Source organism: Atractosteus spatula, chromosome 17, assembly GCF_055471065.1.
Source record: "Atractosteus spatula isolate fAtrSpa1 chromosome 17, fAtrSpa1.hap1, whole genome shotgun sequence".
Classification (NCBI taxonomy): domain Eukaryota; kingdom Metazoa; phylum Chordata; class Actinopteri; order Semionotiformes; family Lepisosteidae; genus Atractosteus; species Atractosteus spatula.
The window spans coordinates 13326454-13353250 of NC_142722.1; the positions used below are offsets into that span (position 1 = coordinate 13326454).

The 26797-nt window shown below is 40.8% G+C and overlaps 2 protein-coding genes across 2 annotated transcripts in view; one reads left to right on the forward strand and one right to left on the reverse strand.

Annotated features, from left to right (window-relative positions):
• The first annotated feature begins 39 nt into the window (after positions 1-39).
• On the forward strand, positions 40-8526 carry p2rx4b (purinergic receptor P2X, ligand-gated ion channel, 4b). The gene is made up of 12 exons (XM_088936114.1): positions 40-368; positions 1890-2037; positions 2494-2565; positions 3388-3460; positions 3600-3696; positions 4671-4751; positions 5162-5303; positions 6027-6163; positions 6366-6459; positions 6632-6697; positions 6903-6998; positions 7106-8526. The coding sequence occupies exons 1-12, from the start codon at positions 229-231 to the stop codon at positions 7124-7126; spliced, it is 1167 nt and encodes a 388-aa protein (XP_088792240.1). The 5' UTR covers positions 40-228; the 3' UTR covers positions 7127-8526.
• A 3274-nt stretch (positions 8527-11800) lies between these two features.
• Positions 11801-26797, reverse strand: part of camkk2 (calcium/calmodulin dependent protein kinase kinase 2) — a 28337-nt gene continuing 13340 nt past the window's right edge. Inside the window, exons 3-17 of the mRNA XM_088936111.1 lie at positions 25335-25382; positions 22930-22983; positions 22043-22094; positions 21305-21438; positions 20641-20677; positions 20086-20107; positions 19287-19375; positions 18707-18906; positions 18007-18060; positions 17546-17619; positions 16904-16991; positions 16020-16148; positions 15192-15292; positions 14051-14101; positions 11801-12197 (exon numbers count right to left, since the gene is read on the reverse strand). Coding sequence (XP_088792237.1) covers positions 12125-12197; positions 14051-14101; positions 15192-15292; positions 16020-16148; positions 16904-16991; positions 17546-17619; positions 18007-18060; positions 18707-18906; positions 19287-19375; positions 20086-20107; positions 20641-20677; positions 21305-21438; positions 22043-22094; positions 22930-22983; positions 25335-25382 — 1206 coding nt within the window. The 3' untranslated portion in view covers positions 11801-12124. The remainder of the gene's footprint in view (positions 12198-14050; positions 14102-15191; positions 15293-16019; positions 16149-16903; positions 16992-17545; positions 17620-18006; positions 18061-18706; positions 18907-19286; positions 19376-20085; positions 20108-20640; positions 20678-21304; positions 21439-22042; positions 22095-22929; positions 22984-25334; positions 25383-26797) is intronic.

Here is a 26797-nt window from a genome sequence, read left to right on the forward strand (position 1 = left end):
ACTCGCTCGGCAGGTGACTCCTGAAAGTGCACAACAAGAAGACACAGGAGCGGTCGTTACAAATTCACGGCAGAGGCGAAGGTTTCCGGATCATCAGTTAATGTGTGACGAGTCTCATGACTTGTGGGAGAGGATACAGCAGACGCCGACTTTTTATTTTTTAAAAAGAAGAAGCCATCCCGTTCTTTATCACACTTGGCACCGTGTACCATCGCGGGTACAAAAGACATGCCGGCGTCGAGCAGTTGTTGCTCCATGACTCAGTGTTTCTTTGAATACGAGACACAGAGAATAGTGGTGATCAGGAGTAGGAAAGTCTCATTAATAAACAGACTCATTCAGCTGGCCATACTTTCTTATGTGATTGGGTAAGTTCAAACATCCTTGCCTTAATTCAATATGTTCTCGGTCCCTCATTTAACAATAGTGGTTAACAGTAGCGACTTAACGATCTACAGTAGGCGCTTGCTAACTTTTTGAGTGGTAAAGCAAAACAGTGCAAAGATTATTTTAAAAGAAACTTTATTACCTGTATGTGAACTCCGGAATGAGCCCGAGCTTTCGTTTTCAGTTTTGTTAGGTGCGAGTTTTAAAACCTCTTCCTAAAAACAGCTACCAAACAAATCAATGAGTCGCACTTAGTATTTTTACTTTTGCGTTTTTAAACTGCTGCCACTGAGTGGTTTGTTATACCTCCGATGAAACAGGTGGACGCTGAGAACCATTGTTTCCCATCGTCAGGACTTTTAAAGAAATAAAATGTCGGGATTTTTTGTAACATTGCGTACGGGAATGGGACACATCGCTCTTGAAGGGGGGAGTAAAGGGTATTTTGTGTTTTGCAGAAACCTCAATTATGAGAGGAAGAATTGGCTTCAACGCTTACATCCTAATTTTTAAACTCGTTCAAAAGTATGAGCGCAACATTGGGGGGGGAAAAAAACTTTAGTCATGAGAGCAATTTAAATCAAAGTGCCACCTGTCTTCTGAGAGAGACGGTGTTCTATGACATATATCCTGCTAAATACACCAATCAAGTGATTTTGCTGTATTGACAAAAAATGTCCAATTAAACAATGATGTTTACAAATACAGTATTAGTTGGTGTCCAATATGGAAAATTGTGTCTTTTCTATGAATGTTATATAACAGTGGCATAATATTATATTAATTTGGGTACTTAAAATCTCTAAGTAGATAAGTTATTTATTTTTCTAATTACTAGCAGGCAGAGGTTTAAATAAATAGAAATGACAGATGGAATCGCAGCATAACAAATTTAAAATATAATATCGCAAACAATTCACTGACAAAAGCTACCATGGAAAATACAATAAGTTTTGCAATGTGGTAAAATATAAAATGATGTCGATTCTGTCTATAACTACATCAAAACACAGTTTGGAAAAGATTAAGCACTTAAGTTTTGTACCTGCACTACAAGAATGACTACAATCTTAGTAGTTCTGCTAATACTGCTGATACTACTGCTGCTAAAGGTACTATAGCAGCAGTATTAGCAGATATTTGTCAATATAGTTTTTCAGTGCCATCTCTTGCTTTCAAACTTCTCGGCCGGTGTGTGAATTTTATAACGAACATGATGATGTTCAACATGATGAAGAAGGAGGTAGCAGACTTAGTTGGCTTACTTGCTTTAAACTGATTAACCATAAACTTCATATAAACGCAGCCAATGGCCCATCTGAACACCTTCCAGATGTTCCACCTAAACTGCTTTCTAGAGCAGCAAAAGCGTTGCTGCTAGAAAAAGACTAAGGGTTTCCCTGGCTTGTTTGTTACCTCTCTCCTTGATATTCCCGTGCGCAGGAGAGCGTTCCCTCACACAGTGGGAAGCACAAGAAGACCTCTGTGCCCTCTCTCCTCAGGTGGGTGTTTGTCTGGAAGAAGGGCTATCAGGAGTTTGACTCCATCATCAGCTCGGTGACCACCAAGGTGAAAGGCATCGCCCTGACCAATGCCAGCCACCAGGGACTCAGGGTCTGGGATGTGGCTGATTACATCATCCCCCCTCAGGTACCTGGGCGCCCAAGCACAGCTAGGCACCACTCCTCCAAGACTCTGACTGGGTTGCTTTCCTCCTCGCGTGCTGGAATGGGGATTCCAGGTTCCAAGTTAGATCCTAATGAAAGCAGGAGAGGGTCGGAACGCATGGAGAGTAGTTGGTGTGACTCCCCCAGCAGTGAGGATGAGGCTGCCCATGCTCCCTCACTCGTGGGAGGGCTGCAGGGGTGAGATAGGGTGGTGGGAGGGATGCGAGAGAGATATGTGGAGAAAGTCCTGGGTGTGAGGCTTAGATATGCAGGCGAGCAGAAGCATGGGAGATTAGGGTCTAAGCTTCCTCCCGACCTTTTGCTATGTAGTCCATTAACCAGCTCTGAGTTCTAACACATTTGTAAAAAGTGCAGCAGCAAAAAGATTAAAACAAAAAACCTCTAAACTTGCATTTGTTTGCTCTCTCTTTGGTTTTAGGAAGAGACGTCCTTTTTTGTGATGACGAACCTGATTATTACTCCAAACCAAACCCAGGGGCTGTGCCCGGAGGTAAAAGTGATCCCACAGGGGCTGTCTCTCTCCAATTAAACAACTCAGATTGGAACTAGTAAAGGAAAATCCACTTGCAGTCTCCCTTCCTGATGTCCCAGAACCTCTACATCAGGAAAGATAAAAAGATCCCTGAAGTCCAAGGCACACCCTGGTGGCACAGTGGTTAGCGTTGCTGCCTTGCAGTGGTATTGGAACCCTGGTCTAATTCTGGACCTGGGGTGCTGTCTGCGTGGAGTTTGTATGTTCTCTGCACGTTTGTGTAAGTTGGACTCCTACTGTCCAAAGACATACTGGTAGGTTAATTGCCACCTGGACATATTGGCCCTGGTGTGAGTGTGTGTATGTCTGTGTATCTGCCTTGCAATGGGCAGCTGTACCATCCTTGATGGTCCCTGCCTTGTGCCCGTTGCTTGCCAGGATAGGCTCCAGCTCCCCTGTGATTCTGATGTGAAAGAAGAGGTTAGAAAATAAACGGATGAAGTCCAAGGCTGTAATCCACCAAATGTATTCATTTGAGATGTGCAAACTAAACATTGTTTTAATAAAAACAGGAAGTTATCACATCACGTACCTCTGAGCCTGTACTTGTGTGCCTAGACATAAGTGGTCCAAACTTCAGAGTTTATTCCATTTGGTACTAAGGCCTTTCATTGTCATAAATTTGACACATGTGAAAACGTTTCCGCGAAGCTTGGTAGAGGCATTCAGGTACACTTTATCTGTTAAGTACCTCATAAAAAGGTGGGAGTCATAGCCTTATTGTGTGTTTTGGACATGGGAACTAGCCATTAGTTAATTGTATGATGTCTTTGTGTTTAGATTCTAGATAATTCCACTATCTGCACCTCAGACAGCAACTGCACTGCGGGATTCACTGATGTGCACAGCAATGGTAAGAGTCTGAAACAGGGGGACATCTCCTGTAGCCCAGAGTCTTGGCAGAGTCCTGTTTTAAATACGTCCCTGCGCAAAACACTGAAGCAGTTGTTCGACATTAAATATTACTAAACCATGATTACATCCATGAACAGGTGTCCAGACAGGGAAATGTGTGAATTTTTCGGGGGATGTCCGAACATGTGAAGTACGAGCTTGGTGTCCGCTTGAAAATGACTTGAATTTACCTCGGTGAGTAAGGTAAAAAAAACAGAGCTTCTATCTGAACAGTTTATAGAACCCATGCCACCTGCCACCTGGTTACCAGATGTGTTTTAGTACAGTGCTGGAGTTTTTGACTGTATTTGCAGAAGAGAAAATTCAAGTAAAGAGAACATCTTATCATAAAAGTCATTTCTTTGTTTTCTCATTTTCCTGGCTCCATTCAAGACCATTGTATTTACTAAAGGTGTAGACAGAGATAGTCATTTGCATCTCAGTGCAGTGTGAGCTTTTCTTTAGGTCATGAAGTGTGTACTGTATTCTAGAGAGTCCTTTCTGTACTGTAGTTTCTATATTTTTCATTGCACAAAATGAAGGATACTGTGGCTAGGGGTCCATAGTTAAAGCCTTGGATGTTTTGGCAAGCGTTATACACATATAACAGGTATAAATGCTATACGTCTTTCAGTGGGTTGCAGGTGACACAAATGCATGATAGAATGCACTTGTGACCTCAGCTCTTTCCCCTGGATGCGGGTATCCTGGGTAAGCGTGCTTTATAAAGTGTGTCTTGCATACTTCAGATATTATAGTCTCACATTCCCAAATTCCTTCCTCTTTGGTGGCTTAGTCCATGCAGACTGAAACGTGTTAGTGTGTGTTTTGTCTCTAGAACATGCAAACTCTTAAAATGTTTGTTCTGTTATGCTAAGATAAAGTCTCAAAATGATTGGTTAGGTTTATGTACTATAACATTGTGAGAACGCAGGATTGTAAGTATAACTGTTGTGTAGGGGAGAATCTTAATATGATAGGACTTGCATGGCCACATCAAGGTGCGCATTCTCAAAAGGGAGAAGAGCTTTAAATTTTGTTGACTTGTGTTTACCACAGGAGGGAGCTATGTTAACATCACGCCACATTTCTGCAAGATTTTCATATTTGTAACAGGGGTGATACGCTGCACAGCGATTTATGCAACCCTATGTTTTTTATTTACATAGGCCAGCACTTTTGAAAGATGCTGAAAACTTTACTGTGCTAATAAAGAACAGCATCAGATTCCCCAAATTTAACTTCAACAAGTAAGTCATTGTGTATTTTATCAAATTAATACTGGGAAATATTCATGTTAAACCCTGACTAGTTATAGTCAACAGCCTAAAATGACCCATTTCCAGCTCTGGTAGTGCAATACTTTGTGGCATCTTATTTAAACTAAAAAATTACACAAATCCTCTTTCAAAATAAGAGCTGCTCAGTTAACTGATCATTTATAATAAGTAATGACCTTATAACGTACCTCTCCTCTATTTTTAAAACTGCAATCCTTTTGTTTTTGCTTTGTGTGATTATTTGAAGTTGCCTGGAAATGAAACAAGCTGAAGTGTTTTTTTTTAAAGGAAGCTACTTGTATCAATGACAAGCCATTGCCTCTAAAATATATAATATTTTAAAGCATGGAAATGACATCATTTTTTCTTCTGTTCTATAGAAGAAACATCCTGCCACAAGTGAAGACATCCTATCTAAAACAGTGCATATTTAATCGGGTCACTGATCCCAACTGTCCCATCTTCAGACTGGGCGACATTGTTCGTGAAGCTCAAGAAGACTTCCAGAAAATGGCAGTGGAGGTCAGTCTGGGCTCTGTTGAGTCTTCCGAAGAGGAAGTGGCATTCCGACTGTGCTGACAGGACCTAAGGACTTCCTGCCTGGGAAAGAGATTCAATTACGAGACCATTAACGCGTGGAACAAATTGATTTCATCATAACTGAAACTCATTAGTGACACGTTTCGTTGGAAGACGCTGTCGCCGATTTATCACATTGGATTAAGCTTTAATGAAGTAATGTGCAGAACAGAGCTAACAGCAATAGTGTGTCATTTTCTTTCCAGGGAAAGGCATTAAACAACAATTAGGAAATCAAATGTCTTACTTTCCAATCAAAGAACAAGGGTCTTCATTGAAATACAATAGTTATATTCAATTTTACTTTGACTTTAAAAGCAAATACAGCAAAATGCTTCATAAATAAGACGCATATCTGCTGTGAAATGGTTTTATAGTTTTAAAAATAATAGTGTTACTGAGGTTTCACGGTTTCTTTCATAGCTGGTGTTACATATGCAAATTTTTTCATATTCTGGATCTGTTATGAATAATTTAGTCATTTCAAAGCGCCTTTGGTGGTGTTCAGGTTGCTTCTGAGGGCTAGTTCTCAGTTGTGACACTTTCACAATGATGCTAATGGTGTTTGTGGTAAAAGAAGTCCTGTCTCTAGCCAGAAGTAGTTTCTGGTGGGGGACGTTGGCACAACACAGGAGGTAATGGCTTGTGCGTAAAATGTCCGGACAGGGTGGAGTGATGGGTATCCAGATTAATTGGGACTGTGATCTGGACCAGTCGCAGAACAAGTGTGTGCCCATATACAGCTTTCGCAGACTGGACAACAAAGACCCTGAGAACAATGTGGCACCTGGATACAATTTCAGGTACGTTCACCAGGTCGTATAAGGCAACGTATACTGCTCACTTAAGAGTGCTTAGCTTTTTATCATTTAAAAAGCAAAGCTTGGAATGCTGCTCGAAACAGTTTGACCATTTGTTCTTGATGGACATCTTGGTAGCCCCTCTCTAATTTACAGTGCTTAGTAGAAAAATGCTACTAATAAAAAAACAACTTTTCTTTTACAGATTTGCAAAATATTATAAAGGTCCTGGAGAAGAAGAGTCAAGAACACTGATAAAAGCTTATGGTATTCGTTTTGATGTCATGGTTTTTGGAAAGGTGAGTCTTAAAACTGGCGTCAAGTTGAAAGGGAGGAACAAACACAAAATAGCCGTAAAGTAAACTCAAGACTTGGTATACTGTGTATAACACTGGTTAAAATCAACAATCACACCTGCATCATCTCAGAGTAAATGTTTGTCCTGTATTTTGTTTTTCACTACTGTTGTAGGCTGGCAGATTCAACATCATCCCAACAATGATTAACATCGGCTCTGGCCTGGCCCTTTTAGGAGTCGTAAGTACAATCACTGAATAGTTTTGTTTAGTTTAATGTGCTGTGTGATATTGCGATATTATTCTTAAAACACTCAAGTCTATAACTGGCATTTTTAGATGATGTTTCTTTATTGGATTAGTTCTAGGTCTGTCCTGTTTGCAGTCAATTGTATTCATTAGAACCCAAACAATGATCTCATATATTTCTACCCTGTCTTTTTAAGGCAACTGTCTTGTGTGATTGCATTGTCTTGACCTTTATGAAGAAAAAGACTTTCTACCGACTGAAGAAATACAAGTATGTAGATGACTATGAACGGGTGAGTTGAAGAGCAAGGTTTTTTTTTCTTTTCCATACATATTGTGCAATAAATCGGGGGAATACATTTTACAAGCTTCTAAACACCAGGAATCTCTTCCTATCTAGGCTGAGGACCTCATCCCTTAAAGATAGTCTTCAGGTTTCCAGAAGAATTCACAGTTTTGGTGGAGCACTTTATACTATAGAAGATGAGCTTCAATTAATACTGAAGTTTGATGACTACTCTACATATCTCACTTAATCCACCTGTTTGGCCATTACTGTAAGTTGTGTGAATGAAGTGTGTCTGGTAGATCAGCTAGCCTTGTGATATACTGATTTATTAATGAATTTATTAATGTAGGTTAATTAAATTTTACTGTACACTAACACACTAAAAATGTTCTGTTTTGGAGAAACCTTGTCACAGTTTGGTTCACTTTTACATTTTTAAGGCTGTGTCTTTATGAATTCCATATGGAACCTGTTAGGTAGTGTTTCAGGGACATCTCCCAATGCCACCAGTTTTTGCAGATTCCACAACGTATAAAGGAACCTGATCTGAGATCTACAGTGTAAGTCTCAGTTACTCCCAGGCAAGTTTCTGCTGCATGAAATTAAACATTTGATTTGTTATGTGCTGTTTTTTTCCTTTTTCATAATTTACAACAATTCTAACTATATTATAATGTTTGATTATATCAAAATAATCAAACCCTTTAGTGCGAGGAATAGTCTGGTGTTCCCATGACCACAATATAAACCGATAATTTCCCTGAGTTTGTGGTGTTTGTGTGGGCTCCCTTTTGTGCTGGGTGTTGTGCCATTAGCACTGCATCAAGGGCACTCCTTTATTGACAACCAGGCATCGTAATTTAAAACGCTTTTATAAAAGACACGAAAAACAGCACACTGAATGCAATTCTTTAATGCATTGAAATAATCAACCAGATATAATATGTATAGAATACTAAAGCACAGGATGGCTCAACCCAGTTCCCAAAGAGACCGAGTCAGCTTTTTACAGATAGAGCCTACATAAGGTCATGCAGGGGGTATTGTTATTGGTGAATATTTTCAGTACTGCAGTTCCTATATTGTTCATTGCACAAAATGGTACACACTCTGTGGTCCGAGGTTCAGCAATTGTAGTCCTAGCTCTTTTGAAACAAAATGGGAATTAATTACTATAAGTACACATTATTCAGTGGGTTGAATAATTACCCCCCCCAATTCATAAAACAAACTACATTCCAGTATACAGGTTTTAATATTATGCAGTATGGTCTATGAATGTTTTTGTCCAATGACAAGACAGAAGTTGTTAAAAGAAGATTTTATACTGCAAATCCCAGGAATGGTTGTGGAAAATTAGTGGTTGTGAAAAATATTTAAATAATGCCTTTTAAAATATGTTTCAGTGTGCTTTAAAGGAAAAGTAAAAGGAAAATCATGATTTTATTATTATAATGATAAAACACTGAGTGCTCAAGTGTGTATTTTTCTTACCTCACAAAGAATTACTGAACTAAACTGGGTGAACAGAATTTCTAGAAGGGCTTTTTCTGTTTTAGTCTGATAATTACTGTGTTGTTTCAAGTGTGTTCAGTTACTGGTTAAACACTATAACAAGCCTTGTACAGCAAGACTTCAGTGAAGCTTGGTTGTCTTGAATTAATTGTTAATGTTTACCAATTACATTACCATTTACTCACATATTTTCCCTATATGGGTTTGTGCCTTCAGGTCCAACTCATTTGAAATGGATTTGACATTCCTTGGGGCATTTCAGAATTGAAATGCATAGTAAAGAAACTGATACCCCTAAATACCACATCTACAAATGAGAATGGTTAAAACACAAGATGTCCTGTTTAAAACCCTGAAAATATTTAGTTCTTGAATTTTACTTTTTGTAAAGTTCAAATTTTACAATCTAATACAGATCTGTACAATTAAAGACATAATACTCGTAACTGATACTCTTTGGTTAATTATGAGCATACCATTTTTAAAAACAGAATAACCCCTGTCTCATATTAACATAAGAATGACTACAAATGAGAGAATACTATTCAGCTATTTGGCTGCTGATAGCAAGGTGGTTTGAGGCTCTTACACAGCAGTTTTCTGGAGGCGGCTGTGGTGTCCTTATTCACGGCATGGTTCAGCATCTTGTTCCAGACGGGGAACTTTGCTCTAATTTCTGACAGACTCATTTTTTTTAAGTCCCATTACCCCATTAAATACAATGCACTGCATGTGCCAAGTACTGTACCATATTTGTTCAACTGTGCAAAGTGGCATGTCTTTAAAGTCTTCCCGTTCCCAGATCATTCACAGCAGAAACCTTTGAAGCCTGGAATAGCAGTTACACCCTCAGTAGCTTCGATAAAAGCACTTTTCTTTGTCTCTCTCTCTCTCTCTCTCTCTCTCTCTCTCTCTCTCTCTCTCTCTCTCTCTCTCTCTCTCTCTCTCTCTCTCTCTCTCTCTCTCTCTCTCTCTCTTACTAGTTTAACAAAAATAATTTCACACACCCCTCCCCTTAAAACATAACACAGTTTTCTCTTATATAAGAAGCTAATCGTAAAACCTAAGCCGTAAAACATGTTAAAGAACATGGCCACGTGCATACTCGCATCCATTTTAAAAATTCCACTGCAGATATAAGAAAGGTTAGGAGTGACAGGAGGACACTCAGCCCATCTAACTCTTAAAGTTCTAGTAACTAACTGACCCGCAGATCTCTTCCAGCAGTTTTAGTTTAAGCTGTGCAACCATTACACACAGTGGCCTTCTCCTTGCCGAAGAGCACTATACCATGCCACAGTTCAAAAGAAAAATACAGCTGGAATAATGTGAAAGTCAGCAGTCCCTACAGTCCAGGGCAGCCTGACGAAGAGAGTCAGAAAGGCGGGTCGGCCAGGGTGGGTGTAACTGCTTCAGGAGCAATAAACGATTCAAGAGGCAGATAATAATAATAATAATAATTGCTTACACTTATATAGCGCCTTTCTGGACACTCCACTCAAAGCGCTTTACAGGTAATGGGGATCCCCTCCACCCCCACCAGTGTGCAGACCCACCTGGATGATGCACCAGAACGCTCCCCACACACCAGCTCTCAGTGGGGAGGAGAGCAGAGTGATGCAGCCAATTCATTGATAAAAGAAAAGAAACAAGAGAAAAAAAACAACAGAACTTTTCTGTCTGTAGTCTTTCATGTAACACAAATCCTGAAGCAGAAACAACGTGTGTGTGGCGAATCTAGTCGGGATACAAAGGTGTGCGAGTTTCCACGAGAATTTGCACGGCAGCCGGGCTGTCGCACAAATACATTGGAGTGGGCTCTTGCCAACTGCAGATTCACTTTACGCAGAGGCTTTCAGTGCTTTATAACTAGTGCTGAATAATTATTAAAAAAACAGGGGCTGAGCACCTTTTCTTACTTCTTTACGCACCAGTACTTGAATGGATACGTCAGCTATGCATGGAGAAATACAAGTAACACTGCCACCAGCCACTATTGACCCACTTCCCCCTGAAACAGAGCCATGCACCCACAGCGCAGGGAAGGGCTTCCTGGGAGCAGCTGCTCTGCAATCGACGCACAAGAAGGTAGCAGACATCTTGAGCTGTCGGGTCTGCAGAGCCGTACAAAAACATGCTTCTGCTTGATCCCAGTCAAGCACTTTAGTTTTTTTTAATTCACAACACACATCGCTATAATATACAACACTTCATTGTTCACAGTTCACAGAACTTCACAGTTCATTGGTTAACACCTGATAGTGAAATGAGGTTCTGTGTGTCAGTTCACTTAGCAAACTGAAAGTGTCTGCCACTGCACACCATATACTAAAGACAGCATCATGTGAATTATAAGGTACAGTACTTCATTGACTGGTTTTACTTTCAGACAACACTTATCTGCTCTGCTATTTGTATTACAATGAATCCTGTTTTTTCCATCCATTTCAGTCAAGGACAAACTCCACTGTTCCCATGGTAAGTGAACGGGTTTCCTACAACCAGAGAGCATGTGGAAGCATTACTTCAAACCTCTTCTGTAGTTCACATACAGGAAATTAAGCAGAGCTTGCTAGTTCATCTGTCATATCTGCAACTAGCCTACTTTCTGCCTATATAGAGCAATAGAAAAAATTACCATACAAAAATAGCATCAAAGCCAGGAGGCATCCATTACTGCCAATTTGTGCATAACACAAGAGACGTTCAGCCAGATCTTCTCTGGAGATAATTCTTCACAGATATATCTTGTTTATATGCAGTAATTTGCAATTGCATCAATTGCCAAAATCCCACTACAGTACCACATAGCTATGTGAAACTAAACTGTGTATTCATGCAAAACAGCAATCTGCCATGTATGAATTTTCATTGACTATGATATACAGGTCACAGAACACTAGAATTCAATTTGGTTTTAGAATATCATGACATAATATTGAGCTATATATTAGTGAGTTCTATTCAGATATATCCTATGCCTGCCGCCTGCACAATATTTTCCATTTGTCCAATATTCAATACTGTACTTTAACTTCAAAACAGCACTTAAAACTATTCAACATACTTGGCTTCAGTCTTTCAAATAGCAGCAGGCTTGTAAGCTTATGAGCTCAGATAATATAATGCTCTATATAAGCAAGCAATTCACATTATGCAAAAACTGTTATAGATTTTCAAACGATATTTAAAGCATTGTATACTCAATATGAAAAACTTTCTTACTGGTTGCTATAGCACTAACAGTACTGCTTGAACAACATTACCTGACATATAAAATGCATAATTTCCTTTTGTGATATGCTACTGTACACTGCAAGCAAACCCCTTAACATTTTATTTTCAAATATATTACAAAACCAATGGCAATGAGAGATTTGGGGCAGGCGTGTTTTTCCCTTTCAGCATGGAAACAAAAAAACAGCAATCTTTTAAACGAGAATCCCACTGCGGACCAAACTGCAACGCAGGCTCCTGTCCTGGGGCTGCTGAAAAAACAGCGCGTTTGGATGCCACACTGCAGGAGCCAGCAGAAATACCTTGTGTTTAAAGGCATGCATATCACAAGGGCACACTGCACAGATAACCACACTGGGCAGGTCGGGGCTGTGAGAGTCACAACAGGGCCTCGTCTTCCCCAACATAGGGCAGGTCCGAGCTCTTGCCACTGTCGCTGCTCTCCTGTTTCCTAGGCGACAGAAGAAGAAAAGTTTAGTCTGTCACTGCCTCTCCCATCCCAGGGACTTCCGACAAAAATTGCCGGATTAAGTCCTTTTCACAGTTTTGTGATTTTCAGGAGCAGAGACAGTGATTTATGAAAAGTGGAAGCAGATCAAACACAGAGCAGTTTCTGACTTTTGTGCTCAGAAAGGTCCATAGAAAGTACCCTTAATTCTAAAGGACAGCTTGTGAGGCTTAGGTGTGTGATTTTATCACCCCCTAAAGGATATTGGACTGAGCAGTTGAATAAAAATGAAGTATAATTTACTGTAGTTCATATTTTTAACACACACGTGCCCATGGGACAGGAGAAGGAGTCTGGAGTTTCATTTTAAGACCAAAGGTAAGGGATTTGTTTTACAAAACCTTTCCCATGAATATGTTTTAATTGAAGGAAAGAGCAGACTGAAGCAGTTGCACTGCAGGGCATTGTGAAAGAAGCATTATTATGATTATGATTATGATGTTAAACGATGTTCAGTGATCACCAGGTTTTATATGTTAAAACAGAATAATTTTGCAAAATTGCTTATTAGAATTCTGCAAGCCAGTCTGTCATGCATTCAGGTTACAGACATGAAGGAGGTAGAATAATTCTCCACTTGTACTGTATACCCTTCGGGAAAAACAATTCACAGCTGCACACTCCAGAATAAGCAAGAGCTGTTTTAAAAAGCAGGACACCGCAGCATTATTCTTCTCATGCTAATTAGAGTTCAGTCAGCCGTATCAAAATACCACTGTGTCATTAAATTAGTTCATGCACATCAAAATCAAGACTCATGCACATTTGATTTGTTAGTTTGCTTCAACATCCTCTGAAGAGACACTCATTTTAGTGGAAGTGTGACCCAAAAGTAACAGAAGGAACCTTCAAAACATTTATTAAATTAATTCACAGCTAATTTTGCAACATTTTAACATTAAAGCACCTTCAATTACAAAATCACATGCTGTCGTTCTGCTGAAGTGTTATGCTTTAGCTGTGTGTTCCCAAAATGATGGTCTGTACTGTACTGCATGATGAAAGGGATCAGATCCAGAATCTAAACTATAAATTTAAAAAGACTATGAATTCAAGTTTTGGTATTCTGCTTCATGAACATGTCTAAATATGCTAAGGAACAGGGAATATACAGACAAATACATTCTAAAACTAAGAAAAAATGTAAAAACCTTTAAGATGTTTTCTATAATCTTTAATTGATAAAATTTCAATTATTTCTTGACATATACTGCATGGTTTAAGCTGTAAATGTAAAAAATGAATAGTACCATCTAATGTGGAAAATACTGTGACACAATACTTACTGGCCATTTAGTATTAAATTCGCTTAAAAAACAAAAAAATAGAATTGCTGTATTTAAACAGGTCAAGCAGAAGTAGCTAAAACCCGAATTAAATTAAACATATAACTGTTAATCAACTGCCCCCTCAAAAAAGTGATACTGTGCAATGAGAGAACAGATTGCCCTCGGTGCTAAACAATCATTTCACTTTGTTCTTGGTGAAAGGGAGATCTTCTACTTAAAAACAAAAACAGGTTGTGTATTAGAATCTTGTGCACCTCCACACTCACTGCTTCAGTCAATGGAACTTGGAAAGCTTGTTCCAAATACATTAATTCTCACCCTGGTATGCAGTGTGCGACACGCTCCCAGGAATAGAACCAGCGCTGTCTTCCTGACGTAAACTAATGACGAAAACCCTTTTTTCTGTGCGCCTTCTGCACGTTGGATCACACTTTACAGTTCAAAGCCAGATCTGCTTGGATTTTTTTTTTTAAACAGGCAGACATTTGCAGTAAAGTAATGCTTTACCTTTGGTTACTATGCATGTTGCAGTTTTTCACATTTCCAGACTTGTTTTTTCTGGAGAGGTGGGAAGGGGAGAGGGGAAAAAAATGAGATAGATGTACAGAACTGGCATAGATCCTCTGATGACCTTAGTTAGAGAGAAAGGTGAAGGATGTCTAGAACCCAGCTTTCCAATTTGACTTTCAGGACCTGCTGCTTGTACAGGTACAGGTTCATGTACAGTATATATACACAGTACGGTACCTAAACTCTTACTGATGCAGTCATCACCTTATCCAGTATCATATTTGAACTTGTCCACTGAAGAGGGGGTACCAGTTGTGCTTAATGCAGAACAGCTATTGGGCAACACAGGAACATTCACAGATGGCTTCCCTTTCAAATTTGCATGTAAGTGTAAGAATTGTATTTAATAAGAGAAGCCAATAAAAGCAAAAATAAAATCTTCACTGCCTTTAAAATTCTCCCACAGTTTAAGGCCTAATTTGACTTCGTGTCGCAAGTTGGCATTTTTTTTGTTTCTCTGAAAAGGAAACAAAACCTGAGCAGAGGGTGGTTCTCTTGAGACTAAAGGCATAGTGTGTTTTTAAAAGATACGGAGTCTGGAAGAACTAAACTGCAATACTTCCCTGCACTGTCTTTGATTCTTGTAACAGCATCTGCTTTCAGATTCTCACAGCCCTGCATGAAAGTCATCCCTGATGCTGCCCTCATTGACAATCTGACTGTCCTTACTGTCTGGTCAGTCAGTCCCAGGCATTGCCAGGGCTACCCTGACCAATGCCCTGGCCACCTGTTCCCAGCAGCACTCAGCCTGCTGTGTGCCACCAGGAGGGAAATCCCAGCCACAGCTGGCTAAACCTGCAATGTCCAGTTGTAGGGCTCAACTAGCACTCCAATTAAGCACATTTTTACAGTGTTGTAGGCTGAGCCACTGAAACTCCCTAAGAAGACATAGCCTGCTCCAAGAAAGTCACAGTCTGCCCAGGACATTTCACGGACAAGAGGTGGGGCAGCTCCATCTGAATTGCTCTGATCTTGGATCACAGCTGCTTCAAAACAGCCTGAATCCTAATCTACTTCCTGGGAAAAGGGAAGGACACAGCTGAAGCCAAGCTGAAGCCACGGCCGCCTTCAAACTCACATCAGTCCGTTTCCAGGCGCCGAGAGGCCACGCTCTTCCCGTCTGCTCCAGTCAAAGGGATTCCCAAAGGAACGCTTCCGCAGCATGGTTTTCACCAGGATCTACAGGAGGGAGAGCAAGAACAGCCCTCACCGTCAGTGTTACCCACCACTCCCCAGCTCTGCGTCGGTTCTTTTCTGCTCACAAAGAGACGCGGTGCAACCTGGGAGTGGAAGATGTGCTAACAAACAGCGTGATGTAAACATGAGGAACAAAAGGTGCGAAAGCACTGGCAATCTTGAATATGTTCTCACACACAGCACGTTTACTAGATCACTAAACTGACATATTCTCTTTATAATACGAAAAATAGACAAAGCTGACAGAAGGCACACATGATTGGTAAGAGCTGCTACAGGCATTTTCAGATGTTGCAATGCTGCTGGCTCCTACTTTTCCAGAGTAGTGTCCATGAATATGGCAAATAGCCTTGTCATCCCTGACAAAACGGCAACTCAGGGAGAAACGGCAACATTTGCTCCTGGATTTGATGTGGAGCTGGCTGACAGATATTCGATCACATTTCTAACCACCACAAAATCCAATGCAGAGCCCTGACGCTGATGTCATACTAAAGGCACACTGTCACCAAGTGAAAGTATTCAAACCAGCCCTGTCACGTCTTTCACCACTACTGACACTATTAACCCCCACAAGTAAGTGATCAGGAGCGGTGTCAGAGGAGCATGTGAACAAAGGTGTGTAACTGAAATTGCCGTTCGCAGCTGTATACAATGACGGCTCATTCCTATGAATCAACATGAGGTTGTCAGCACTCCACATACTCACCACTGTGGCTAGGCTGGGAATGTGCTTCACAGAGTTCTCCACCTCCTCCTCGGTGACCTCAATCAGGGTGCAGTTCTCGTCCTCTGAGGGCAGGGGCTCGGCACCATGCCTCGTTACCCAGGAGTGCACCTGTGTTGGTTTAGCACAGAAGCAGAGACATCACAACACCCTCTGGAAGAGACATTCTGTGCCACTATAGTCTGCTTCTGCTCAGCCTTGTGCCTCTGAAGACCTATAACAGAGGATTAAACAGGCCATGCCTCCCATCTGCTGCTCCTAGTAATGGCACCTGCAATCTCTCCTGCTTATGCTCTTCATGCCAATGGTATTCATGATCAGTCTAAACCATGTGGTGCTAGAAGACATTTAAAACAAACTTCCTCAAACAAAGATTCTGCAAGACCTCTAAGGCCAAAATCCTTTTAGAGGATATTCATGAGGAATATCACAACTGTATGACTGTATCTGATCTGTAATCAGCCAGGATGTTTTGCATATGTGGGCAAATGCAGCTCTCCATAACTTAGCTTTTTTGATGTTAGCCTTCATGATAAATTTCTTAAAGCTACATACTGTAGCGCCTGCAGAGCTAATGTGTGTGGCCTTATTATGTTTGTAACAATAGCTGTATAAAGCTATAATATTTGTCTTGAGTAATAAACATCAAACATCAAAGAGACTGATTCTGGGAACCACATCACAGATATACACAATTCTAGATCAGCTAATTTGTCTCCAAATGCTCAAAGTAACTACAGTGTGTATTTTTCTTTACGTAACAGAACTTTAAAAAAATGACAGAAAAGAGATTACAGTTAAGACCTGTAGTACAATGTGCAGTACCAAAACCAAAAGAAAAAGAAAAACATTGAAGAAAGTTGTACCTTTATCTGTGGCACAGTAATTCTTGTTTCAGGATTCTTATCCAACATCTTGAACAGCAGATCCTTTAAGTCTCTGGATACATCTACACTATAAATGTGAAGACAGCCCTGTCACATTTTGCTGTTCCGTGTTTGCACTGAGATTACCTTGCAAGGCACACATTGCTAATTTTAAACTGAATCTGAATCAACTCCATAAAGACGTCTCATACACAAATTTCTTTGAAGTACAGAGCCATTTTTTTCTGAACTATGGTTCCTGAAAGGTGTAGGCTTTTTTATTTTTCTCCATAAACTGATTTGACATGTAAATTAATCAATTTAACCTCTTTTATCCGGTCTAAAGCTGGCAAAAAGGTAAAAATACTTATTAAAACAGCCTATCTGTGGTCCCGTAGCACTGGAGGAGAAGAAAACTGTCACATGCTATCAATTCAGAAGGACATTTAAATGAATAAACTGTGTACTAATCAATTTAACATGTCTCCTTTAAGTCTAAATTCTAGATTCTAAAATGTTTAAATTCTGGCCTTCTAAAGAGGCAGAAACACTGCATTTATATGGAAAAGGCACAGACAGAAGACAAGTCTCTCAGGAAGTTCTCAAGAAGATGTGTACCACACATATCCCAGGGGTACTCACTGCTCTGCCAGCTCCACCGGCTGGTTTTTAATTTTCTGATGGAGGCTCAGAATGCGATCATCCATAAATGGACACTGCAAGACAAGGTGCCGGCATGTGACAAGAGTAACACAGACCAGAGCAGGTGCTGCCCAGAGGCAAATACAGAAATCATACTAACAGTCACTCAGACAGGCAAACTAATAAACCACAAACTAAACGTAGTCCAGAGACACTGGAACTCAGCCCATCAAATAATTCTGCATGCTATACCTATGATGTGACTAGCCAGGATATTCAAGAAAGGCCTATAAATAACATAGTACCGTTGAGAATTGATGTTGAAGCATTTGGCTCTTCTTAGTTCATTACTGAAAAAGTACTAACAAAAAACACTGTAAAAACATTACAGTAAAAGTCAATGAAAATTAAGGCATTATGTGATCTCTAGATGCGTGTCACTGCTTTTCATCTCACCTTACCTGTCCAAACACAAAGCAGTATAGAGTCACACCCATCGCCCACACATCTAGGGCCTTGAAAGAAAAAAACATCTGTTGTAAAACATATGGAAGTCACGGTAAGCACGACATCCAACATATACGTTAGCTGAATTTTATATTATTTAATTAGCATTTCCTACAGAACCGACATCGGAGGCCAACATTGGATTAAGTGCACAAATGCGACCTGTTCTCTTATCTTGAGCGATATTTTAGACAGGAAGGCTCTCTTTCAAGGTGACATGTCATTTGGCAAATCTGTTTTCTCCAAAAAAAACCCAGCTTGTCAGGCAGCACGGTGGTGCAGTGGTTATTACTGATGCCTTGTAGGGCTGGGGCCCTAGGTTCAATTCCTGGGGTGCTGTCTGAAGGTTTCTGAGTTTCATATCTGTTATAAAGGGTCTCTGATAATGAACGGCGATGTCGTTTACTTTTTCAAAGACAGCTGTTTTATTGAGTCTGCAGTGAGCACTCGCAAAGCTCCTGCACTCCGGAATTCCCTCTGCTCGTCCCGTTAAAGAGTATTAAAGAAACGCATGAGGACACTGCAAAAGTACAGTCTTCTAGCTCTCTGCTCCAGGCGAGCAATTATTATTAGGATTCATGTAGCTCATGCCCTTAGGGAAGTCAACGTTCAGCGATCTGGTGAGGTGGGACAGCCTGAAGGGGAGCCAGCCACCTTGCCAGAGAAGTTCTTCCGTGTCTCGGACAGGGTCTCAGGAGCAAGGAAGGCAGGGGTGCCCACTGTGCTGGTCAGCAGGGCGTCAGTGCCCTCAAACTGGTTACTGACACCGAAGTCAGCGATCTTGATGTGCCCGTCCTCTCCGACCAGCAGATTGGACGGCTTGATGTCCCGGTGAATTATCTTCTGGTAGTGCACTGAAAAAGTACACAAACCAGGCTTTTTCACTGTTTAAAACTCTTCTAAAGGAAAGGGAGTATAATTATTATCAGTACTGGTACACATAAAAAAAACTTTTTAGACATAAGGTGCATAAAGAATAAAATAGGAGAACACTTCATTAATAAAATGATAAAATGGATTGTTTGGGATCAATGGGTTGGTAAATTTCAGAACATACTGGATTAACACAACAATATTCCTCATGAGAACCTTCATTCAAAACCAGTAAAGTACAACTTTTTGCACTGTACAGGGGGGTAGTGTGCTCTTGGAATGACAATGGAACATTACTGTCTCATGAAATTGCATAGTGCAACACAGGACAGGAAAATTGCCCTGTTTGCTCTCTACTCACAGAACTCAATTCCTCGCAGCAGATCCTGAAAATAGAAGCGGGCCTGGTCTTCAGTTAGAGGCTTATCTGTTGGGACTTCCATCACAGCACTGATAAAAAGCATCATATCATAGGTAACCAAAGGTAAATCATAGATACTGTATACAGTCTCCGAACAGTATATCTTCAAATCCAACAGTGGAACATGCACAAGAGAACACATAATGGAAACAAAGGACAAGTGCACTTAAAACTGAAAGGACAGTACAGTACAGCATTTCTTTACACAAAGAGTGCTGGGAGTATGGAACACGTTACTCAGCCTATACCTTTGGTTTTGTTTAAAGAAATGGCTGGAAGATTTCAGATCTGCAACAGGTAGACGTTTGGATGGTCCCCTCTCATTTGTGACAGCTTTTGTGGTCACATTGTTTCTCTGTATAGCTAATGACTGGTATAATTTTAACACACAAAAATTAACACTGCATGTGTAATACTACTCGATATCAACAGAGGAAAAATTTCTGAAAATAAACAGGCCATGCATATAGTTAAATATCCTTGTGTAATGGGATTGTTATATTGCTCCAAACCATGCAGTCTACTGATCCACTGAAACCTAACTATCAGAATAGGCAACTGCAGTAACACCTGGAACACAGACTTACACAGTGGGTTTGTATGCAGGCCCCCTGAGACTCTCATTAATGCATTTAACTGAACAAAATGCAGATCTTTTACCACTAAGGCATCTGTCAGGAAACATTCTACATCCTCTACTTTATGAATTAATTATTTTAAATCATAGTGCTTTACTCACCCTTGTTTAACTAGTTCAAAAACTGTTCAAAAAGAAGGAAAAATATCAATTAGGGTCAACCCTGAAAAATTTGTTAACTATCTAACAGTGTTACCATCCATTTCACAGCAGGAAAATATCTATTTGTCTATGTATGTTTATTTTTTAAAACAATTTGGAGAAATACAGAATAAAGGAACTGTTTCTGCCTAAACAGAGGGTATATTCAAGTAATCAGAAATGAAGTGTTAATGCTCGCAAATAATATCAAGGTTTGTAAAGGATATTGTCTTAATATGATGCCATCTACAGTAATGTAGGTTTCTTGAAGCCTTTGGAACATTGTTTTTGAAAGAAAAGCTTTCAAAGGCATTAACACATAGGTCATTTCTAATTATATAACACTGCCAGACGTGTGCTTCTTTGATGAAAGAAACTAGCAATGCTCTCGTGTATTTGGTTCTTCCTGTATTCGTGGAGGCGTGGATGAACAAGGAAGAAGACTGGAGAACAGCGTAAGTGTGACATCTTTGCGTCACCACCTTAGGCACAAGCAAGGCATGCTGGGAAACCTACCCATGTACAGGTGGTCCTCACTGGGGTCATCCAACACCTGGATCGGACAGACAGGAGGAGTGGGGAACAGTGAGATATCCACAGAGTCATGAGGAAAAGGCATGCTCTTTCAATACACTCACCAAAGCAAAAATCAACGTTCATTGTTTACCTCCCTTCATTCATGGATCACACTGTCATTTACAAGGCTGGGAGGAAAACTAAACAAATATCCCTGAAATGCAATTCTGTTAACAATACACAAAAGTACAATTAAACTCAGGGTCACTGTTACTCACAGAGAAAACAACTGCACTCACAATGCACAGGAGCTTTGGACACACACTTTCATTGGAACTAGTTTAGGTATGAATTAGAAGACGTAGTTGATCGTCTGTGTACTTCTATACTTCCCACCTGATGTTATTTTGGCTTCAAAGTAAAACCAATGTGGTGTTCTGCCATTCCAGAGAAGGTATGAGACACTTGGTAAGCCAACACTCCCTAAACTCACACCACTGTATCGTAAGATAGACACACTATAGACTAGGAGACGCACAAACAGGACCACAGCAGTATTTTCTGACTTGCGTGTGGGCAGGATGACTGTGAAGAGATGCGAGCTTGACCACGCACAGCGCTTACACAGCACACTGCGGCGACCCCTGTCCCTGGAGGGTCTCACCTCTACCAGCTTGACCACGTTGGGGTGGTCCAGCTTCTTCAGGATGGCGATCTCCTGGTAGACTCGCTCCAGCGGGCCTTTGGGCTGAGAGGGGCCCTCCAGTGGCACTTTCGCCCCCCGGGGGGGGGGCCGTCCTGCGGGTGGAGGGGGTGAGTGGAGGAGTTGGCACGGTAGCTTACATGTAAATGAGAGCTTTAGAAAAGGAGTTGGTAGCAGCAATCATTCTGAGACATCAAAATAACAGAGATCACATCTCCAGAAGAACTGGAGCCACATCAGGAACACCCCCCGCACACACACACACACCAAAAACAGATATGCTTTATCTCTTTGTGGGTTTCTAGCTTGCGTCTTTGTGTTTTTGCCACAGGTAGGCAGCAGGGATCACTCACTGCAACATGAAAAGGAAATTTGTTTTACGGAGAGATCACACGGTTGAGCTGTGACTGGTAATACTTGAATAGGTACTTCAAGAATCCAAACTGGAAAGTTATGTGAGTAACACAGTCTAAAGGAAAATGGCCTTATAATCTCCTATCCATGTCATGCTCATGCTTCACTGTACAAAAGGCTCTGTAACAGAAGCAGCATCATGATCTTAACAACTGAGCGCGCACAATGGACCAGGGCCAAGAGAGGAAATTGCTTTCATTGAGCGTTTCGTTCTTATTTGCTGCCTTTGGATGAAGGGCTGAGACTCCCTGCTAAGAGTCCATCTGCTGTAAACTGGACACTTACGGGGAAATCCAGCCTGTCTCACCAGCTTCTTCTTAGACAGCACTTTCATTGCCTTGCGGAGAGAGAAACAGAGAAATTCTAGAATTATATAATACTATATATGTATAACAATCCAAAAATCTCCATATCACAAGAGATTCCGTTGACCAAAGGAATATCTAGCATACAATATACTTTTGCTGAAGAAATGCTTCTTTTGGTTATTGACATGACAGTTGACAGATATAAATTATGCTGCTTATGCTGAGGCTATATTCCTAGGAATACAACCACTGTGTTCTGCTTTTCCACAGTTGCAGTTTTCATAGCATGTCTCCCACACAGAGCAGACTTGTCCTTCCATTGCAGTTAGAGATACTGTATTTCTCTGATAGGCAAAGGAGTGACAAAGGTGCCTATCATTTCTCAAGTCTATAATTGCTAACAATATATAATAGGCTCAAATCACATCTATAATACCATATACATGGCATTTAACATTGTATAATCTGTATAACCTGACAATTAATACTGTATAAGACTAAATTAAAATGAAAACTGATCTTGTACTTATACATTTGTAAATACATATTAAAAATCTAATCCATTACAGATTACTAATTACTGTACTAACCCATCTATACATAACATGTTTTATTTACAGTAATTGCTGATGAATTAATGTGAGCTCCTTTTAAATATAAACTCCCTATAAGGGAAGTATTTTACAACAACTTAAGCAGCCCCCTAAAAATAATTTTAAAATAAAAAAGGCAGGAGTGGATTAAAGAGAGATCTCTTGAAACAGAACAGCATTGAAATGTTTTTAATCTTTCTTCCTGTGTGTTACTGCATTTAACTGAGCAATCTGCATTCAAGATAATGAACATATACAGTGTGATACATACATAGTAGGTGTTGTCATCCTCATTGTATGCCAGCTTGACAACTCCATAGGAGCCCTCGTCAAAACAAGAGATTGGTGTCAGTGCACAAATGCGTTACAGCAGCCTGTCACAACCAGTTCTGTAAAACAGAGCCAACTAGCCACGTAACCGTGGAGCAGTAGAGTGTTCTAAGCCATCACTGTGATACTTCAGACATACAGTCAAGTTGTGACCAGCCGCTGTTTCCTGCATCCTTTATGGCTAATTAAGATGCCTTTGCAGTGGGTGACTCAGTGGAGCCAATCCGCCTTTTTTTTTCCCCCAAACAGGGAGCTGGTCTGGGGAAAGGGGAAAGGGGAAAGGGGAAGAGAATGGGTGTGGTAACCAAAGTAGCCGCAGCACAGTGAGTTACTGCAAGCAGGTTCCTGCAGAAAATGTCAAGAAGAAGGTGTCACAGAGGCTCAGGTCTGGGCTTCTGGCATCAGGAACAATCATATTACCACCATCATGAAAAAGAGTGCAGGCCAGTTTAGCCACTTTTAGTCTTCTGCCTCCAGCACAGGCACCCTTATCCCCCATGACGGGGGCAGGAGGGAGGGTGCCTGCTTACTATGCTCTTAAAGGCTCATTAGCTCTGCAGGGGTTTGCTGCAGTACGCCAGGAAAACCCTACTGCAGCACTCTTTGGCCCTCCGCTATAGCATCTGTAAAACTATTGATGTGGTTGTGGCACTCATTACAACCCGGAGCGGTGGTAGCTCAGACGACAAGGGCGTCTAGCTCTTGACTGGAAGGTCTTGGGTTCAATCCCAGGTAGGGGACAGAGATGGAGCTTGCTCTAATTCCTTCCAGACAGCACCCAGGGCCACTCAGCCTGCTTTCTGAACGAGTACCGGGGGTTAATCCTTCTGGGGGTAATAGGCTGGCCGGAGTGTGATGCTGACCACATCACCTCCACCTCCAGTGCTGGATGGTTGAAAAGAATGGTGGCCCTTGCCCCCCCATTCCCCATGGGCCTTAATGGCCTGAAAAGGGGACCTGACCTACCTACCTACTCATTACAATGTAAGCTTGAGAAATACACACACTTGTGGATTACATAAGTATATGTGAGTGTATGCGCACAGAAGCTTGTTTGTTTCCCAGCAAATGTTTAGTGGGCTTTGACATATAGTACACTGAAGAAGGCAAAAAATCTACAGCTGGTGAAAATGGAGGAAGAAGAAAGCAAGGAAGAAATGGGGAAAATCCTACTGCCTGAACCAGAAGACCAGCACAGGAAAGAGGATTCAAGGGAGTTGAGTTCTGCCTCTACAGTTGTTTTATGGTGAGGAAGGGATTCAGGCCACAAGGAGATGCAACAGAAAACGCCTGTTTTGTTACATTCCAGTGTTAAAATTCCTTGTAAGTATGATGTTCAAGGTATACTCTTCAAGATCCCCACTGTGTCAATATACTGTTAGTTGAAATCATCTTCTTACTGTTCTTCTACAAAAAATGATTTGTCTTCTATAAACAAGGCCCAGCTGAGAGGCCAGATTGCTTGGACAGCAGGTAAGCTACAGTATGTTCTGCTCATAATCAATTCTACAGACAGTAGACTATGCAGATGTGAAATGTCTATTTAGCAGTATTAAGAGGATTCCATTGACTTGCTCTAATGGAATAACACAGCAGTTTTGACAGAAGCCAAAAGTAAATTGAGTTGAAAACTTTGAAGGTAAGACTTTTAAAAAAAAAACTGCAAAGTGTATCTACACAGGCAGCACAGTTTTGCAGCGGTTAGCATTGCTGCCTTGAATTCTAGGGGTCCTGGGTTCACTTCCTGGGGTGGTATGTGTGTGTATGTTCTCCATGTGTTCATGTGGCTTTCCTCCCACTGTCTAAAGGCGGAGGGGCAGAGTGGTGGCTCTGTGGCTAAGGATCTGCGCCTGTGCGCCTGTGGCTGGAAGGTTGCTGGTTCAAATCCCGCAGCCGGCAGAGAAATCCTACTCCGTTGGGCCCCTGAGCAAGGCCCTTAACCCCAACTGCTTCAGGAGTGCTGTACAATGGCTGACCCTGCGCTCTGACCCCAAGCTTCTCTCTCTCCCTGTCTGTGTGTCTGTGTCTCATGGAGAGCAAGCTGGGGTATGCGAAAAGACAAATTCCTAATGCAAGAAATTGTATAGGGCTAATAAAGTGATGTTTTGTTAAAGATCCTGGTGTGAGTGCATCTTGTGAAGGACTGGCATCCTATCCAGGGTGTATCCTACCTTGTGCCCGAAGCTTGCTGGGATAAGGCTCTCCTGTAACCCTTTATTGGATAAAGGTTAAATTATGGGTTAAATAATGGATGGATAGCACACATATACAACCTGCTCCTGAGGTATCAGAATAATATTACCTACTCTGAGCAGATTCTCATTGAATGAGCATTTTCGACAATACCTTTCCAATTTCATCCTTCAGCTTGTACTGGTTGAGCTGTACACAATCCTGTTAAAAGAAAAGTATAAAAGACCACAGTTACAGTCTATGGATGTTTTTACAAGGAGAGTGAGGAAGCAGATGCAGTACAAATGTACAATACTGTAAAATACAGGTCTTCCAAGAAGCAAATCCTTTATCTCTTCTCTGGTCTGGTAATAGCATAGGGCACCACAGGATTTTCACACCTGGTCCCACCATGCCATAAATCTATAAGATTTTGGAAACGTGTTTATATCTGCGTCTGATCAAGAAAATGGCGTTTTAATTCACGCACTCAAGCATCAAAAGACCTGAATCAAAAACCTGATGTAGTACATTTTCTTCAAGAAGTTTCCTTTTCTGGAGAGACCAATAAAAACACATTCAGTGGAAAAGCAGAAACAAATAATAACAAAATATTATTATTGGTTATGTTTTATATTGTTTTTTATTATTAAATTTTAATAGGTGCATGCTTAAGTAGACCGTAAAAAACACAATGTTTTTACATAATATTAACCTATTACTATGTTAATATTTACCATTAGTATCACAAAAATATGTACTGTTCTACTCAGGGAAGGTCCTGCTTATTAAGATTTAAAATCCTGAGTAAACATGGGAGTCTGACATGACAGACATTATCAGAAGGAGATTGTGAGAAAAATAAATACAGCTGCCAAATGGATAACTCCATAAGCTCACTAGAAGAGTCATCTGTGATATCAGAGAGTCAACTTCAATGAATTACAGAGCCTAGTACTAAAACAGCTCACTACAGACCTACCATACCACTCCACTTCACCACTTGATCTAGTCAACATACAGCTACCACCAGGTCTAGCTGAAGGCAACAGACCTCTGGCCTAACCTTTCAAACACTCTCAGACAGTCAGAGGAAACTCACTGTGAACGGGTCATTATTGATAGGAAATAAAAGACAATTTTCTTTTAAAATAGCAAATATTTAATGCTTCATAGCACAGAAATCTGGATCTTGTCCTTTTCTCAATCAATGTTTCTAACAAATGATGTAAAGAATAAATACAGCACTTTTGCGGGTGCTCAAACAGTATGCCTATAATGCCTATACTGGCAGATTCAGGATTGGCATGATTTTCACCGATGCTACCCTAGAATACCAATGATAGAGGAGTTAACGCTCCATTTTTAAACTTTTGTATTACCTTTTGTATTAAGTTGACCTAAATGTGTATTTATGAGTGAAACCAGTGTGGTAGAATGATTGTACTGTACAGAGCTGTTACTCTCACTCGATATGCAGTTTTGGGTATGACTGGGCCACACCTGTGGTGTCTTTAACTCGTAGGAGTGAAAGGAGTGCTATCTCGAGTCTCAGCCGTGGGTCCCAGACCTCCTAGTGTCATTTTGTCTTACGAGAACCATAAGTTTCAACTGCTGCAGTTTTCAAAAGCTGCAAT

What these genes read in the sequence shown, in the direction of transcription:
- p2rx4b (XM_088936114.1), top strand. Translation starts at nt 229, where the DNA reads ATGCCGGCGTCGAGCAGTTGTTGCTCCATGACTCAGTGTTTCTTTGAA. An exon ending in ATTACATCATCCCCCCTCAG is followed by an intron (nt 2,038 to 2,493) that starts GTACCTGGGCGC and finishes CTTTGGTTTTAG; the next exon opens with GAAGAGACGTCCTTTTTTGT. An exon ending in CACTGATGTGCACAGCAATG is followed by an intron (nt 3,461 to 3,599) that starts GTAAGAGTCTGA and finishes ATCCATGAACAG; the next exon opens with GTGTCCAGACAGGGAAATGT.